This window comes from Plectropomus leopardus, chromosome 12 (genome assembly GCF_008729295.1).
Source record: "Plectropomus leopardus isolate mb chromosome 12, YSFRI_Pleo_2.0, whole genome shotgun sequence".
Classification (NCBI taxonomy): domain Eukaryota; kingdom Metazoa; phylum Chordata; class Actinopteri; order Perciformes; family Serranidae; genus Plectropomus; species Plectropomus leopardus.
Window position 1 is genome coordinate 29,074,861 of NC_056474.1, and position 16,862 is coordinate 29,091,722.

At 38.6% G+C, this 16,862-nt stretch overlaps 1 protein-coding gene across 1 annotated transcript in view; it reads left to right on the top strand.

Moving 5' to 3' along the window:
- brinp2 (bone morphogenetic protein/retinoic acid inducible neural-specific 2) overlaps nucleotides 1–16,862 on the top strand; it is a 146,517-nt gene that overhangs the window by 82,495 nt on the left and 47,160 nt on the right. The window contains exon 5 of the mRNA XM_042498336.1: nucleotides 9,675–9,911. Coding sequence (XP_042354270.1) covers nucleotides 9,675–9,911 — 237 coding nt within the window. The remainder of the gene's footprint in view (nucleotides 1–9,674; nucleotides 9,912–16,862) is intronic.

The following is a 16,862-nucleotide window of genomic DNA, read 5'->3' on the forward strand; positions in this document are numbered from 1 at the left end:
GGAGTCTCCAGCACACAGAACTGATGCTGGAGAATAGAGGCAGTCACTTTATTTGTAGCCAGGATGCTACCCTCAAAGGATGTTAGCAACAACCACATCCATTTGATGACTTGGCTGTAACCTTGTCCCCTATTCTCTCCCTACTCTGTTTCTGCATTCTCTTGGAAAACCCTGAGTACTTAAATGGCACCTGTCCTCTTTTAACGTGCATCTATGTAGGCAAGAATCCTTGAGTCTGTCCATTGCCTCATAATCAGTCCTCCTACATTTCCACTTGTCCATTCTGGTTGAAGACGCCCTTTCATACAGACTTCCTCAAGGCTTCATGTAGTCCTCCTACAGCCTTTACAATGTGCTTATTATAATCACAATATCCTTAGTATATGTTTGACATTGAGAGCTCTGCATGTCAAAGAAAGGTTACAAAATAAACCTGCCCAAACTTTAGAAAGAATGGTTCTCTTCAAACACAATCACCTGAATACAAAACTCTTACCTACAAAATAAAACTTCTCTCCAACTTAAAAAGCTCATATAAAACACATAAAGTATGTGTGACGAGCATAGTCAGATTTATTTTCAACAATCAAACATTTCCCTTCTCTATCAAGGTCTGTTCAGGATCCCAGTGATAGAAATTTGAGTCTAGAATAAATGTCCCTGGTACATAATCTAGGTTTTCTTCCAATGTATCACACAGTCAGAGTTCTCTCTCAGTGTATCAGCTAAAAGGGTTTTATAATGCAAGCACAAAAATGAATCTGAGGGCCCCCCTTTTAAGTCAGAAATGACACCATTGCCTGCTGACAGCTGCTCCATGGCCTTCTCAGAGGGACTCCAGGAAAACCTCTAACAGATCCTCCCCCAAAGCACCCCAAATGCGCCTTTAGAACTCTGTTGGAATTCCATCAATTGCGGTAGCAGAGCCTAGGGACAGATGCTGTACGACACTTGTGAACTCCTGCAGGGTGAGAGGTCTGTCAAGTGCCTCCCTCTGCCCAGGCCTAACTCTGGGCAGTCACTGAAACAAATTCTCAGCACACCACCTGTCACTGTATAACACGGCATATAAATTGCTTGCCAAATGCCTTATCGGTGCCTCTTCTGACATCACAGCCCTAAATGGTGGTCTCAAATGTAAAGGTTGTTTAAAGAGCAGGTGAGATATACAGGGGTAGAGGGAGAGTACCAGATGAAACCTCATCCTTTGAAAAAATACTTGGGGCTAAGGAAGCATTTCAACGCACAGAGTCAAACACCAATAGATGATCAAATTCACTCAACCCGAGCAGGCCTTATCTATTCCCAACCTTACTGCCCTGCATTTTGCATACATCCACCATGTGGCTGAATGTCTGTGAAAGAACACAAAACTATTGCAAGACAGCACAAAGCCACCCGCAAACCCCAATGGTATAAAAAGGTGCATTTCATCCTTTGCGACTATACAAAATTCAAGTGACAGTGATATGGAAAGAAAGAAAAAGACAGGCAGGCATGGAGAAACGCACAAAGAGAGATGGAGCAAATGTGTGATACAGCAAAAGTCTGTACCAGCCTGTGCCATGCTGTTTACCGTATATTGAAGCTGAGACACTGCCAAAGCCTGAGGCTCTGAGAGATCCCCACACCGAGGGTACCAACACCATCTCATCTACAGCAGAGAGTGCATTCCAGTGAAGTTGACAAAGCATTCACTAAAGCAAAAGGCTGAGTGTGAACACACACGCACTTGGACACACACTGATAACGGGGGGTGCTGATCATAAGGTAGGCTTAAGAGCTTCAAATTGCCCAAAATGGGAAGTGTGGTCTCTGCTGGAGATTGAGACATAGGAAGAGAGGGAACCATGGGTCTGTTATTTCTGGTCTACTGGGGTGATCTAAATCTGTGGCTGGATGAGAGCAAAGCCTGGTGAGTAATGACCCTAAAAGCCCCCATCAGAAGGAAACATTGACAGGTCATGAAATTCATGGTGGGGACTGGGCTCGGGTGCCTGAAAGAAAAAACAGCTTTTTTTTATTTTTTGTCACCTCACAAAAACACCAATTATCCATAATCTCCAGCATCCTTTTACAATTGGAGAGCAAATTGAGCTCCAGTGTGTGACACTTTAACGCTTTATAAGAACTCCTGATTCCCTCACCTACATGTACACCTGACCCCCACTACCTTATATGCTAGCTCACTCTGCTTACTTTGCCCTTGCTGACAGATTACCTGTCGCCGAACTCTGCTTTGAACTCTTACCAACTAAACGATTGATTGCTTTCAACTGCTCTGCCTCTGAGTCTTGCTCACAAGTCCACGTCTCTGTGCTCAGAACCGTTACAGTGCGGAGGATTGAAGATTGATTGATTCATGAGTGATTAAATGGACGTCTTAATACTGCCTCCACAGAGCAGTACGTAATTAATAAAATGACACCAATGTTAGATTAATTATAATTCAAGTTAAAATGGGCTATAAATCAAAAGCAACCTGGAGGCGTAATAATGAGCGACTTAAGGAGACAATTTTCTGTTTTATCCCTCTTAATCAGCATATGTGCAGCACTAGTGATATTCAGAGAGAAGTTTAGAGCTTAGCTTTATTGACCAGTATGATTATATTGTTAACCTCTCAGAGCCACAATGCCCCAGCTCCACATCATATGTAAAACACAAGCAGTTCTGATCTTATTTTATACACTGTAGTAGGCAGGAAAAAAAAAATATTGGGAACAAAAAGAGTCAGCTGATTTTAAGATACCCTTTGGAGTTTCTCTTGTATGCATTTTTCAAGGATACACAAATATCTCCAATTCATACTTTTCTTTCTAAACATTTGCAAAGCATATTCTCTTTCAACATTATGATACTTGCAGTGATATATGTTTGCTCAGGTTCCCAGAAAGTTGAGGCCAATTTGACATTTTGGTCAAACTGTGTAACTACAACTTCCAGGTCTGTCACGTGATGCCATGGGCCCCTCAAAAAAACATTTTCTCATAGACTTAATTGGTAAAGAGATGTCTGTAAATCCATGGATACATTTATTTGAGCGTTACAACCTCTGCAAAATAACTTGTTTAATGATCTGGATTTAATCCATTCCTTCCATTTCAAAAGTCTTTTCCTTTATTCATTTATCCTTTATTTATTAGAACTGGATACAAATTTGAAGGCGGGACCCCGGAAATTTAGTTCACAAACTTTGACTCTAGTTCATGAAGCCAACAAAGCACTATTTCCATGGCATGAAATAACTACAATGAGCTGCTTTTACATCTCTGGGCCCATAGTCAACGTCACACAAGAGACTTTCGACAGCCAGGCCGGCTTCTTCCAGTTTAACGCTCCGCTAACTTTAATGGAGATGGAAATGATTTAATAGTGTGACTTTTCTAGATTTTCTAAATGTTATCAGACTATATGGATTAAATCTTGATAGTGAAAGGACTAACTTTGCGGCAGGCTGAGATGCTCAAAAAATTTTTCATCCCCAAAGCAATTCAAAGGGTCTTTTTGGGACTAATGGCATCATTTGACAGACTCTCGAGTCCATTTCCTTGAAAATGGACTACATAGTTCAGCACACTTCCTGGGGACCCGATCAAATAATTTCATCACGCCTCCAATGCTGTATCCAGTTCTCTTGCAAATCTTCATCTTTTCCACCTTTTGCTGGTTCATTGACACATTACAGAGTATATTACCACAATGTACTAATCAGTGGAATGATGTTACAACAGTTATGTGTATCATGCATGGACGTACAGAAAATCGTGTCCTTTAACCTCGGTTTTACTAGTTTTTGTAACTTGACACAACCTGTCATTCAGCATTTCTTTAATCAAGCTTCCGGAGCAAATGAAGCATGCTCGTTTGGTGTACTTTCTATATTCACAAATTGGCACCCACTACAGCACTTGTCATAAGCTAATGAAACATTAGCAACGTTAAAATGAAATGGCTATGTACAAGATGGCTCCATGCTGCAATATCTTGGCTGATGTAACCAAAAATGTCACTGAATTCATTAAAAATGCATACAGGCCATAGTGTTCCAAGTTCTTAGCTGCCGTTTGAAAAGGCTTTCATTAAAATGACCCTTTCAGAGTTAATGTGTATCTGGCAATTCAGAAACCCTCATGGTGAAGGCCTCTTTTAACCAAAATAAGCCTGCCATAGAATTTCCATCCCACAAACAGTCATAGGCTGCATTGTTTCAACTTGTGTGCCTTCCAATGATATGAAATGCCAAAAATGGGTTAATATTCATCCCAGACACTTTGTGTGACTTATTGAAGTATTTTTTATTTGAGATCAGACAATGTGAGTTGCATGATAAACAGGACGAGCACTTCGCCGAATACTAATGTGCCGCTGCAATAAAGACGCGTGTCAAAGGTGGAAAGCAGCAAGGTGAGAAGAGGAGTCACCAACAAGTGTTTCACTCTGCCTGTTGAATAAATTGTCCTCATTTCCACTCTCCACTTTTCTTATGTATTTTAAAAGTATAACAAGTTGTGTTGAGATACACAGAACAGATTTCCTCCTCCATAATTCTCAGACATAACAACATGATTGCTATGCTAACGACTGGTGCTAGAAAATGGTTCCAAAATATTAAGAAAGAAGAAGAAAGGTTACACAATAGTTTGGGATATCAAATCAAATCTCATACAGAAGTCTCATGCAACTTAAATGCAACGCAACATAAATTGAGACTTTTGGGGGAAAAAAACATGCCTTCCATAAGAAAGATGTCTAACTTACATAAATACTGTGTTGATGCTTGTATTACATTATATAAACTCTTCATTCAGTCATTTGTTTAATTGAATAAAACATAGTTCGCATTAGATAAGGCACATTTGGGGTAGTCCTTATTGCAAGCATACAGCTGATAAACCCTATGTATGATATGTGATGATATTTTGCAAGTCACAGCTAAGTTTATATATATTTATGGTAAATTTGCATGGCAGAGGTCTATTTGTAGGCCTTTTAAAACAAGCTGTTTGGAAACTTATTCAACAACTTATTCTGAATGCCGCTGATAGGGTCCTGACAAAAACTACGAAATATGACCACATTACTCAGTTTCAAAAATCCTTACACAGGCTACCCATCACTCAGAGAATGGATTTTTAAAGTCTTGCTGTACTCTGGCTCAACCACCAAATACTGTAGGTGCTGTGGCCAGCCTACTGACCATCCTACGATTTAGAACAAAACATGGTGAAGCAGCTTTTTCTTATCATGCAGCAAAGACTTGAAATAACATCCCAGATGATGTTAGACAAGCCCCGACTCTGACCACTTTTAATTCAAAGGTAAAAACGTTCCTTTTTTGACACTGCCTATTTCATATGGTAATGACTGCAAACAAATCTTTACACTCAATTTTAAATCATTTTAAATAATCTTTTTATCTTTGCAACTCTTGACTGCTCTTAAACTGTTTTTTACTATTATGCTATTTTAAATAGTAAATCATTTAATAATTAATTTGACCTTTTTTTCTTTGCTCGACCATTGTAAATCAGAACCCTTTATTATATTTGATGCTGCTTTGTAAAGCACTTTGAATTACCCTGTTGTATGAAATGTGCGATACAAATGAAAAAGCCAGTGACTTAACAATCATAGAAATGAGTCCTTGCAGATCACAGGAAACAATCTGCCTGTTTTTGTTATTAGCATTAATGTCTATCACATTGTCATTGTCCGTTACTTTAACAATGCTGTTCCCTCTTGTGCTTGTTTAACTGGAACAACAATTTAATCCATTTTAATCCATCACAGTTAAGCCTTTTGGTTGAGACATCTTTCCCACAACTGTATCTGTAAAGACTCAGAATGCTGCCAAGCTTCCTGACATGCTTTAAGCCACCAGTCAAAAAAGAAAAAAAAGAATTGCAATGCTTTATATTTCAAAATGAATTCATCATGTTTGATGTACTTGGGAACATTTTTGATAAAAACATAAATTACGGGATGCTCAGGAGGATAAAACAGAACAGAATCAGTGATGGTTATTGCATTTTGTTTGACTTTAAAGCAGCTGTAGGCTATACGATTGTATTCAAACTTCAAACCAAAAGATCTGAGTCTTAATACTGATACTTATTTGGAAACTACTTACTACTGCTGTAGCAAAAAAGGAATCCACAATCCACAGGACCATTACCATGCCTGCTTCCCAAATGTGACAGAGCGATTGCAACTTAAAGAGAGAAAAAAGACAGAGAAGTAGAAAGACAGGTCATCAAACAGCGATTGGTGATGGAAAGAGTGTTATTTAGCTGTCTCCCAAACTGAGGAAACCCTTGCCAGATTTGCAACTTGTACACACACACACACGCAAAAACCTCAAAGCACCTGCCAAAGCATGGAAGAGGGAAAATGTGACTAATTACATCTCTTTCCAAGCCATTGAAAGAGTAAATACCAAAGAAGAAACATGCATATTCATAGCAGGGCACAGCAGGATTGACTTAGTGGTTGAAACTCATCCAGACTGAGATTGTGAAAGTGAGGAGAGAGGAAGCTTTTGACACAACAAATCAATGATTAGTTGACAGACAGACGTGGACCTGCAGACGGATTCGGGGAAGCAGCATGAACACCACGCGACAAGTGTTCTGAAAGCTGCCCGCTGGTTTCCAAAGCATGATGATGCACTTTTAAGATCACACATCAGCTTTTGATTTGGTTTAATAGACTAAACTTTGGCACCGTAATTAGCATATCACTGTATTATTAATATAATTTCAATAATGAAGGCTGTGAAATTGAAAGTGTGATGTTACCCCGCTGTTAAAGGACATGAGGACGGACAGTGTTTCCAACAGCTTCAGAATTTATTGGTGTTTGACTCTGTGACTTGGATCCTTAATTAGTAGCTTACAAGTTTGGTATAATAAATTACTGGTATGTAAAAACAAAATCCATTATAGTGTGTAGCGTATGGAATAACCAGTTCTTAAATAGTATTCTATCCTCTGTGCAGTTTTGCATGTTTCAATTTGAATCTGTGTAGTTATACAGGCTCACAGGTGTTGTCTTTCAGTACGTCAATACCACCAAATGCGTTGAAGACTTTGCCAGTAGGTCTGCCTCACAGCGTTTTTGGCTGGATCATAGTATGTGAGACCAGCCCTATTAATGCAAAAGTGATAGATGTTTTTATTTGTTTATTTGTTGTGGAAAGGTTGTAGTTTTCCATTTGGGAAGGTGTACTTTCTGCAGCCCTGAAACATCATTTGGAGGGTTGTTCATGTGCTTCTTACTTGTAAATACGTTAAATTTGATATTTCCAAAGAGCACATGAAGGCAGCAATGGTCTTACTCTTTATGGACAGCTTTTTTTTTAGGTTTTTATATGTCTTGATAGGGTGTGTGCTTTTCTGTTTGAATGCCACAGCAGGATCAATGCTGTGAGCAAAAGTCTGTGACTGAGTGAATGCCACAACTTCCTTTTTTTTCAAAGCCATCATTTGAAATCATACAGGGCTTAGTCTTACGGGCTCTGACCCAGTCTTTTTGACTTGGCAGAGCAGGAAAACCACAGGTGTGACTGACATCGTCAACAATGGCTCTGTTCTTTTCCAGTGTGCCATGAAGGTGTGACAGCATAAACAATACCAGGACCCTGAAACCCAAGCATTTGATTGATTGTTTACACCTGTGCTTTTGCCTCTGTGTCAAAGTGTCTGCTGTGATTATTGCCTGCTCATCACAGATTTGCCTGTGCTACGTTGTTAAGTTCAGCAAGTCTGCAGAAGTAACAGATACTAAGTCCTCTGTGGCAATGTGTCAGCTGGTGTGACTTACTGTAATAACAATTAGAAGTTAAAGGAGTTGATTAAATCCATTTTACAGTACTAGGGTGCTCATATATGACAATAGAGTGCACTGCACTGGGGAAGCTTCCTTGTTATTGTGCTAAAATCAATTATTTACTTTTTGTGGTGTTGTGGGTCTAACACCTGGAACACACTGCCTGCATGAGCAGCACTCGTCAGGTGCATCTCAACTCCTAGCTTCATCTAGAGAAATGGTAGCTTGCCAGTTTTTTCTGTGTGCCACATGCAGTTGTCAGCAGAAATAGACTGTGAAAAATGGTGTTTTTGAGTTTTATTAGCTCTATGCCAACTTTCTACAGTTTCAATGTCTTTATCTGTCACAGATATAAGGAAATACAAATATGTCTGATTTACTCAAACTTTCCTCTTTGCGTTGTATTTGTGTCTTCAGATTAAATATGACTTGATTATGAAAACAAGGCTCAACATCCATCATCTCCAGAACTATTTCACTGGGCACTGTGTGCTCTTGAATGGGGAAGGATGAACAAAGTAAAATGGCATACCTTCATATTGTAAAAAAAAAAAAAAAAAAAGTTCTGATGAGTATTTGAGAATCTCAATTACACAGCAGGGAGAGGAAATAATGAAACCTGCTGATAGGAAACAACCTGAACATGGCGGGCAGGAACAGCAGGTTGTTTATGATGACTGCAGAACAGGTGACAGTTGCTACTGATAGCTTCCAAAGCCACGAAAATATGCTCCTGGGCAGACTCATAAACTGATTATGTATGCATCTACAGTACCTGCTGCAAGAGCTACCACTGAAACTGATATAAACAAAGCTGCTCTGAAGAAAACCTATTTTCTTGTCCTTGTGATAAAAACACCACGTATGCATAGTTAAACTCTCTTTGGACGTCAGTTTGAGACATTTGAAATTTGAGTGAGCACCCCACATAATACACACAGCCAGATTATGAGCTGTTGTCTTTGCACATGGTGTTATTTTTTTGGCCTCAGCCATGACATGTTATGAGTGTCAGTAGGCGGGTTTCCAATTTATATTTGCACAAAACTTAGGCAATACTTTAGAAATGTCAAAAACACAATTGTGAGATGACTGTGTTTCCACTGAGTGATGTTCTGTGACTTCTCCTCTGGTGATAACATTCCAAGAAGCCTGGTGATGGATGTTCAATTCATTAGCAGATTAGTTTCTATTGCAGCACTAGCCATCATTATTTCCAATGAAAGCAACGCAGGCATAGCTTTGCAAGCATAACAACTTTTTTTTTGCAATGAAAATAAGTATTTTCAAAATTGACGTTTCCATTCGGCTTTTTTTTTTTTTATCCACAGTTCCAATCAGCGCAATTTGAGGGTTAATGGAATACCACCTAAGAGCATTTCATTAGCTTATATTGAGATGTATTGAAGATTGAATTAGAGCTGTCCTTTTAGTGTCAGAGACATAATTGAATACTATGTTATATGTTTAAAAACGCATCCCCATTCAAGGAAAAAAAAGCCAGTTTGTGAAAAGAATATTTCCATCCAAACTGCTTAGACCACAACTATTGTTGCTTTTGAGGAAATATAATTTTCAACACTCTGATGTGTTAAAATTAATGCTGATAATCCTGTAAGAAATTGTATGATGAGTACAAATGACATGCTAAGAATTTGCTTCCACAACATTCTTTAATGCATCAAACGCATTTATTCATTTCATGTTCCAAGGCTACTCTTACTATTACTTTCAGCCCGACAAAAACAACACATGCTTTTATGTGGAACCAGCTTGTAAAAAAAACCACTTTATTTTGAAAATGAATAAAGTGTTAATAAAATGATCTTTTTTTTTTTTCGTAGGCTTGCAAGATGTCCTGCCAGAGTTCCTGCGTGGGCGTTTTGTGGAGGCGGCACTCAGCTATGTGGCATGCAACTCGGAGGGCGAGTTGCTCTGCCGCAACAACGACTGCTGGTGCCGGTGCTCTGCCCGCTTCCCGGAGTGTAACTGCCCCTTTGCTGACATCAAGGTCATGGAGGAGAACCTGGAGAAGAGCAAAGAGGCCTGGGGCAACTTCAACCAAGAGTTCATGGAATCAGGTACAGCCTGGAATTGTTAATATGAAACTCATTGGGATGTCAGTGGGGCTGCAAACTGCTCATGATGAGTATGTGTCAAATTTGATTTTAGTTAAATGCATTAAACAGTGGCAGAGATAGACCAAGGAGTTTCAACCAACAACTGGAATAAAGTTTGGGTTGTAGGTTGTGTTGAATGAAGCTTGAGTTTAGCTTAAAGGCTTGGAATAACTTTCATAAATTTCATACTGTATGAGTTGGCATGACTATTGAGGGCAGAATAAATCTCAAGATATTTATGTAGATAACTTTAATAAGTACTATAAAACTTCAATTAGTAGCCCAGGCTATTATTTGCTTAAATCATTGACCTCAACAGGCTTATATTTGGGACTGGTACCTATATGGGACAGGCTTTTATTTCCTTTACACGAAACTATTGCTCAGGAAAAACATACAATCAAATCATTCATTAAATCTTTTAAAACCTGGGCAAATTGTCTTTATTTATGTCTTTTTTTTTAACATAGGAAGAAGGTAATGAGCAACAAAAGGAGAAATGACCTAAGTACAAGGAAATTACCTGAAAAAGACTAAAAAAAGACTTTAAAAGAAATTTTCAAAATTGTAAATAAATAAAATAATTTTAAATATATTACTTTGATAACTATGAACATGGATTACTGGACATTTTTTCCTTAGCTTTAACAAAAAAATCTCCCACATCTGCTTTTTTGTGTGTTTCTGTTGTTCGCACAGCTGATATTACTGTCTTCTTTGGTGTCAGTAACATTAACTGAATGATTGAATTGTGGGGAATCTTACCAAGCTAACATTGTGAGTAGTATGACCATACTGAAAAAAGTCTCGACATATATACATATTTTTATTCATACTTTTTTTTTTTTTTACCTGAAACTGTTAAAATGTTAGCAGATTCTCACAATATCATCACCTTGAAAGTGCAGTGTTTTCAGCTAAGCCTAAACACTCCGTGACTACTTGAAAAATGTTGTTATGGGGGCTTGAACTTGATATAAAATGATACTCATTTGATAATATACAGTTATTGGTACATGGCAGTGTTCATTTTGGCTCAGAGGCAGGCTGAGGAATGTGTTACAGTAAATAAGAGACAGGAGCTGTAGACAGTTGGGCAGTGACTGTGTTGCATGTTCCAGTTCCAGATGTAGCAGGTGTGATGTTGGTGATTTATAGCTCCAAGCTGGATGCAGTTTATTCTCAATAACACTGTTTATGCAGCGTGTACCTGTGAAGTCCATGTTCCTCATCACAAGTGATATTTCCTGACAAACACAGTGCAATCATCGATGGTGTGTGATAACCTACCTGGATTACAGCTCAGTTGATGCAGTTTTTCTCCATAAAGACTCCATATTTCTTCATATGAAAGCTTAATGAGCATTTAGTAACCTCATTCTATTATATGCATGTTTTATGTTGTGTCTGCAGGAGTTTTAGTATGAAAAAAAAAAAAACTCTGGCAGAGCTGTTGTCCTATGGGAGTAAAGAGAGAATAGTGCCTTTCTATACATTTTTAGGTGATAGTATATTTCCCAATTAGGTTTGAGGGACAACAGGCAGCTGTTTCTACCTTGTATTTCTGCTGGGATGCTCTGTTAGACAACTGAAGTGAATCCAACATTTCCCTGATTAGCCGACAACATATGGGTAACGCTATAGTGACACTCGCGTCCAACCTTTCAAGCAAGACCATTTAGCATTTGTTGAACAATGGCCAGAAGTTATAATTATGGGATACGAGCACATGCACAGTGTAATAGATGCACAATTAGAGAAGAGACTTAAAGTCAGCCAACTCGGGACTGACAGCTATAGAGCAATATCCAGCTATTTTTTTTTAAATTAGTCACCATGCTACTAGTCATACCAGACCAATTAAAGGCCTATACACACTGGAGGCTTTTTTCATGTGAAAAAGCAGTGTGATTATTATTATTATTTTTTTTTTTGAACAAGGTACATTTTTTGTTTAGCTTTTGCAACATGAAAAAAGGCATCAGCCAATCAAGTTGCGCATTGTCAAACAACAACACAAATGCTTTGTAGTCCCCACCAAGATGAAAAAATGACTACTTCTTTCAACCTTGACAAAGGCAGGGCATACAAGATCCACTCTTTTTGTTCTTACCTTTCACAATAAGAGCCGTAGATACATACCCTGAGTAACCAGAGGCAGCTCAATTTTTTTTCCCCATTAGGCGTATTTTTTATTCGGAATTTCAATCTCCGCAATTTTAGGGTTAATGGAAACCCATCTACAGACAGCTTTGTTTTCCACCTTTTCGTTGTCTGATGGCAGTGTTAAAAGCAGGATCTGAAGCTGTAATAATATGAGTAGTAGTAAATACTAGTAAAAAAGAGGTCAGAAAGAATAACAAATTGTAGTCATTTTATTATTAATGGTTAAAGCTAATATTTAAGAATAACTTTGCAGAAAAAGTGTGGAGGCCTTTTCCCCTTGTGTGAAATTAAGAACTTCACAGCAGCGCAAAGAACTTCTTCTGAGCTAAGCTGTCTTATGAAAGCTGGTAATTAAAGAAAAGTTAAATGGAGGTTCGGTATTGTCTCAACTTATTCCTCTTCTAAAAACACACAGCTTATGTCTTACGTTATTCCCCAGTGGAACTCAGACTGTTTTCCGTTTTCTTACATTTTGAACCTGCTGCATTTTTATAAATTAATCAGTTCTGTGTGGCAAAGTTTAAAGCCCATCGTGTGAAAGTTTTGTCTTGGCAAGCTGAGCCCTAGTGACGGAAGACCCGTCAGGTGTACAGTCTCACTCTTGTCAAATCTATTTCCGCCGAGCCAGGCGGCTTTATCAGAACTATTCATCACAAAGAGCGAGACACAGGTGTGTGATGTAATGGCGGCAATGATGCAGAACAATCCAGGTCTCACTTCCCAAATTGGCTGAAGCTTCGTTTTTGTTGCTACATCTCAACACATCACCAGCTCACTTCTTAATGACTTGGAAGGTGTAGGCAGGATTTAATTGGAGACAGGTTTCTGGCAGCTTCTCTTAAACGATGTGGGTGTGTTGCGTTTCCCCTGCAGATTCAGGTGTGTGTTGCCATTTATTTGGAAATTGCTTAGTGAGTGACACAATGGAGGTAAACAGCTTTCCTGTGCATTAATTTAGCCTCATTTTGACAGCACCTGACTTTGCAAAGTTGCCTTTTTTTTTGCTGAATATTAAATCTTTGTAAAGATGCACTGACAGAGTGTTGAAAAGAAACGAGGAAGATGTGTAATTGCGAGGCTTTTCTTGTTCCGCTGACATTATGGTTTTTGTCAGGAGCTTAACTTTGTGCTGTTTGTCATAAAAAATGAGGCCTTTGGTTGTTTCGGAGGCTTGTGTGTTTGAGTAATGAGCTAAAAATATCATGAAAGGCTCCTTGGTTAGTCTCGCACAAGGACAGACAGGCATATACTGTACACCCGCAGGCATGCATCCAGGGGATCATCAAAGTTTTATCTTATTTTAAGGAATCCACTTACACATTCACACACTCAGACACAGAAGGCAAGTCGGGATGAACAATGAACGCGGAGAGATGAGAGGAAGGTAATCTACATGGCAAATATTGTTTGACTTTCAAAGCTCCCCCTCTCTCTGTCTTCCTATCTCTGTCCCTCCTTTGCATCTTCTCTCTTTTTCACACACTCACTCTCACACACACATACACACGCGCATAGTGGCTTGTTTCGCTTCTGGGGGTGCCTAGGAAGTTGGGCTGAATCTCGTCTGCTGGGATGGGCTGATAAATTTATTGTGGCGAGGGGGAAAACAACTGCGAGGATAGTGTGTGTGTGTGTGCCAGACAGATTGTTTATGTGTGTGTCAGAGAGACAGAAGGAGGACAAGGAAGAGACTAAATCATTCTGTGTGTCTCCGTGTGAGAGGAAAGAGGAGAATAATACCCTCAAACCTCAGCCACTCACCATTTCCTCAACTAAACACCCAAAGCTACACACACACACACACACACACACACACACACACACATGCATACAAAAAAATGAGAGCTCTCTGCTATGTGGTTCTCCTTTTCCTTTTTTCTCTTTTCTTTTCTTTTTGGAGGTGCGGTTTGGGAGGCAAGATGTCCTGGAAAGGTGTGAATAAGTTGCGTCTGGAACATCACACCTTAGGTTTTGTGAAATTGGAAAACACAGCCAGCTTCAAGGCCTGGCACTAGATTCCCTAATACCTGCGCGTATAAAACTGCAGAACCACATTCCAAATACAGAAATCCGTATTCATGTTTCTCCTGTCACAGGCTTAAAAGTTCTTTGTGAGTCTTACCCTCCCGCCTCAGGTGCAGCGATATGACTTTTTTTTCATTTTTTTTCATTAGTAACAAGAAGTTTCTGTATACAGTATGTGGTTTAACAGGCGAGACACAGACATTAAAAATGGTAGATTACATCTCTCAAACTCAGATGTCAGTGTTTCCCATAAGCTCTAGCAGACCAACATGAAATAGACACCCTCATTTAAAACAAAAAGAAGTTTCTCTAACAGGAGGATATATTGCATTTGTTACAAATGTTGGCATTGTACATTTTTGCAAACCACAGATACGTTTCATTTGTATGTTTCATACTTATCACATCAATGTTTATAAAGTGCTGTAGTTCTGTTTTCATGTATATGAGCTGAAGAAGGCACTGTGGATGGTGTGACACCTTGCTAAGACTGCTGCCAAAACTGATAATGTAGATTTTATGAGAATGAATATAACAGAAGTAAAATGTGTCAATATCAGCACTCCTGATGAAAGAGAATCTTTATTCAAGTGGCTGTGTTCAATCTGTACTCTTTTGATCAAAAACTATCTAAAGCTCAATCCAAAGATTTTTCTTTAAATGGTTTTCCTTGTGAATAGAAATGTAGTAACTTCTGATAAACCCAAGTCAATTTTAAACTTAAACTAACCACTTCTGGTTAAGTTCCACTCACTTTCTATTTAAACATAACCCATTTTCCAGTTTAAATTCTGCCCAGTACAGATACACATACAGATAATTTACTGGTTGAACAGATACAGACAGATACAGATAATACTGTATTGCTGGTCCCTAGTTGGGACATTTCCAGCTGTGTTTGTAGCAACAATATCAGGTATTTTAAGCCCAAACAAGATGTTTTCCTTAACCCTAACCAAGTGGGTTTTGTGCTTTCACCACAGCACAGCATAAAATTAAAAAAAAAAGAAACATAAACTTTCTACATAGCTGCTAAATATTAAATATACAAATGAAACATAATAATCATGTCTACTTAAAGTGACATTTTTATTTTACTCAACTGTGTGATCTGTGTTATGTAATCTCTGCCTGGATTATTTCAAGAGACAATTTTTCTTTCAGTTAATGAAATGCTACATTTATGTATGGCTGGATGGGGGAAATTACAAAGTGCAGGACCAGAATCATGGGTTTACATAAGGCACTTTGTTCAAGATTAACTGATTTTGGTTAAATGATAATTAAAAAAAGGTGCAAATAAAAAAAAAAAAAATAGTGTTGTTACTAGGAGGGGACAGTGTATTGCAAAATTGCTTCTGTTGACTGTAAAACAAATGAAATATGTTGTCATCAAGATATTACTCTGTAGCCTATCAACATTTTTGCAGCTTTCCAGGTATTAGCAATATTTTCGAATTATGTATATATAACACATAATTTGCCCTTTTTTGTGTTTCTCTCAAATGTATTTGCAGTTTCAAATTAGATGTACATAAATGTTATTTCTAGGAGACCTTCATCCTGGTGATTGGGTTGCATTTGGTGATCTAGGAGCATTTCATGCAGCAGGACAGCATATGTTGGACGGACTTCAGGTGAACTGTGATGTTCATCACAATTAAGCAACCAAAACCTCAAGACAAACAACTTCATATTTTGAGGTAAATAATGACTTGGACTCACAGTAAAAAGAATAGGCTACTCAGTGACAAATTATAAATGCATACATTCAGTCAGTAGTATCGAGTGGGCCAATACTTCACCAGCGAGGCATCACTATGACCGATGAGCAAGGTTCCACTGACCTGTGCTAAGTCCTCATCCCTAAGTGTGGCTTTAGAAGTTAATTAACCAACCTAAGCCGTCACGGGCTACACTGACTCACAGGTTGAGCTGCCAAATTTAGGAGCCAGTCGTATAATGGAATTAAGATAGGGGTTAGAATTACCATACCAGTAGCATGTTCCACCCAACAACCAAGCCATTAAGCTGGATCTTTTGGATATTACCTCAGCCGATGTGAGGGACGTTAAGTTCTTAGCCACCATACATGTTGCAGCAGGTGAGGAGAGGTGTGAGTAACTAATGAGGTCACTCATACATGAAACATAAGATGGAGCTTCTCGGTAATTGAGATTCAAATCCCTACTCCAATAGTGGGTAGGAGGTAGTGTTAACTCCCCACAGAGAGGAAGACAGACCGCGGAAAAAATCCCAGATTCTTTTTTTTCAAGAGATAGACTTTCATCTTCTTTTTCTGTGTTCAGTTCACGTTGGTCAAAGTAGGGAAGGATATACCATTAAATATAAAGTAATAACTATCAGAACAATCCTTGATCAGTGAGGTGCATCAAGTCATACCTTAGTTTCTTTGAGTGGGAGCATGCAAGCACAGACTGTTGGCTTGTTTTTCAATGGTTTCAATGGTTTTAGATTGTGAATAGTCAGAGAGTTAATGGTTTCATTGTCTTTGAAGTGATATATTTCATTAATATGTTTGTACAGTAATAGAGTGATAGGGATGACTTGCTCTGTCAGCCAACCCAGATGTTTTCATTGCCCTGGTTTCTTGATAAGCAACCTATGGGATTTGTCCATTAAATTTTGGATTACTGCAGAAAATAAACTCTGTGGCAAACAAATGTTTATGATACATAGGCCTAAGGTTTTGTTCAGTGA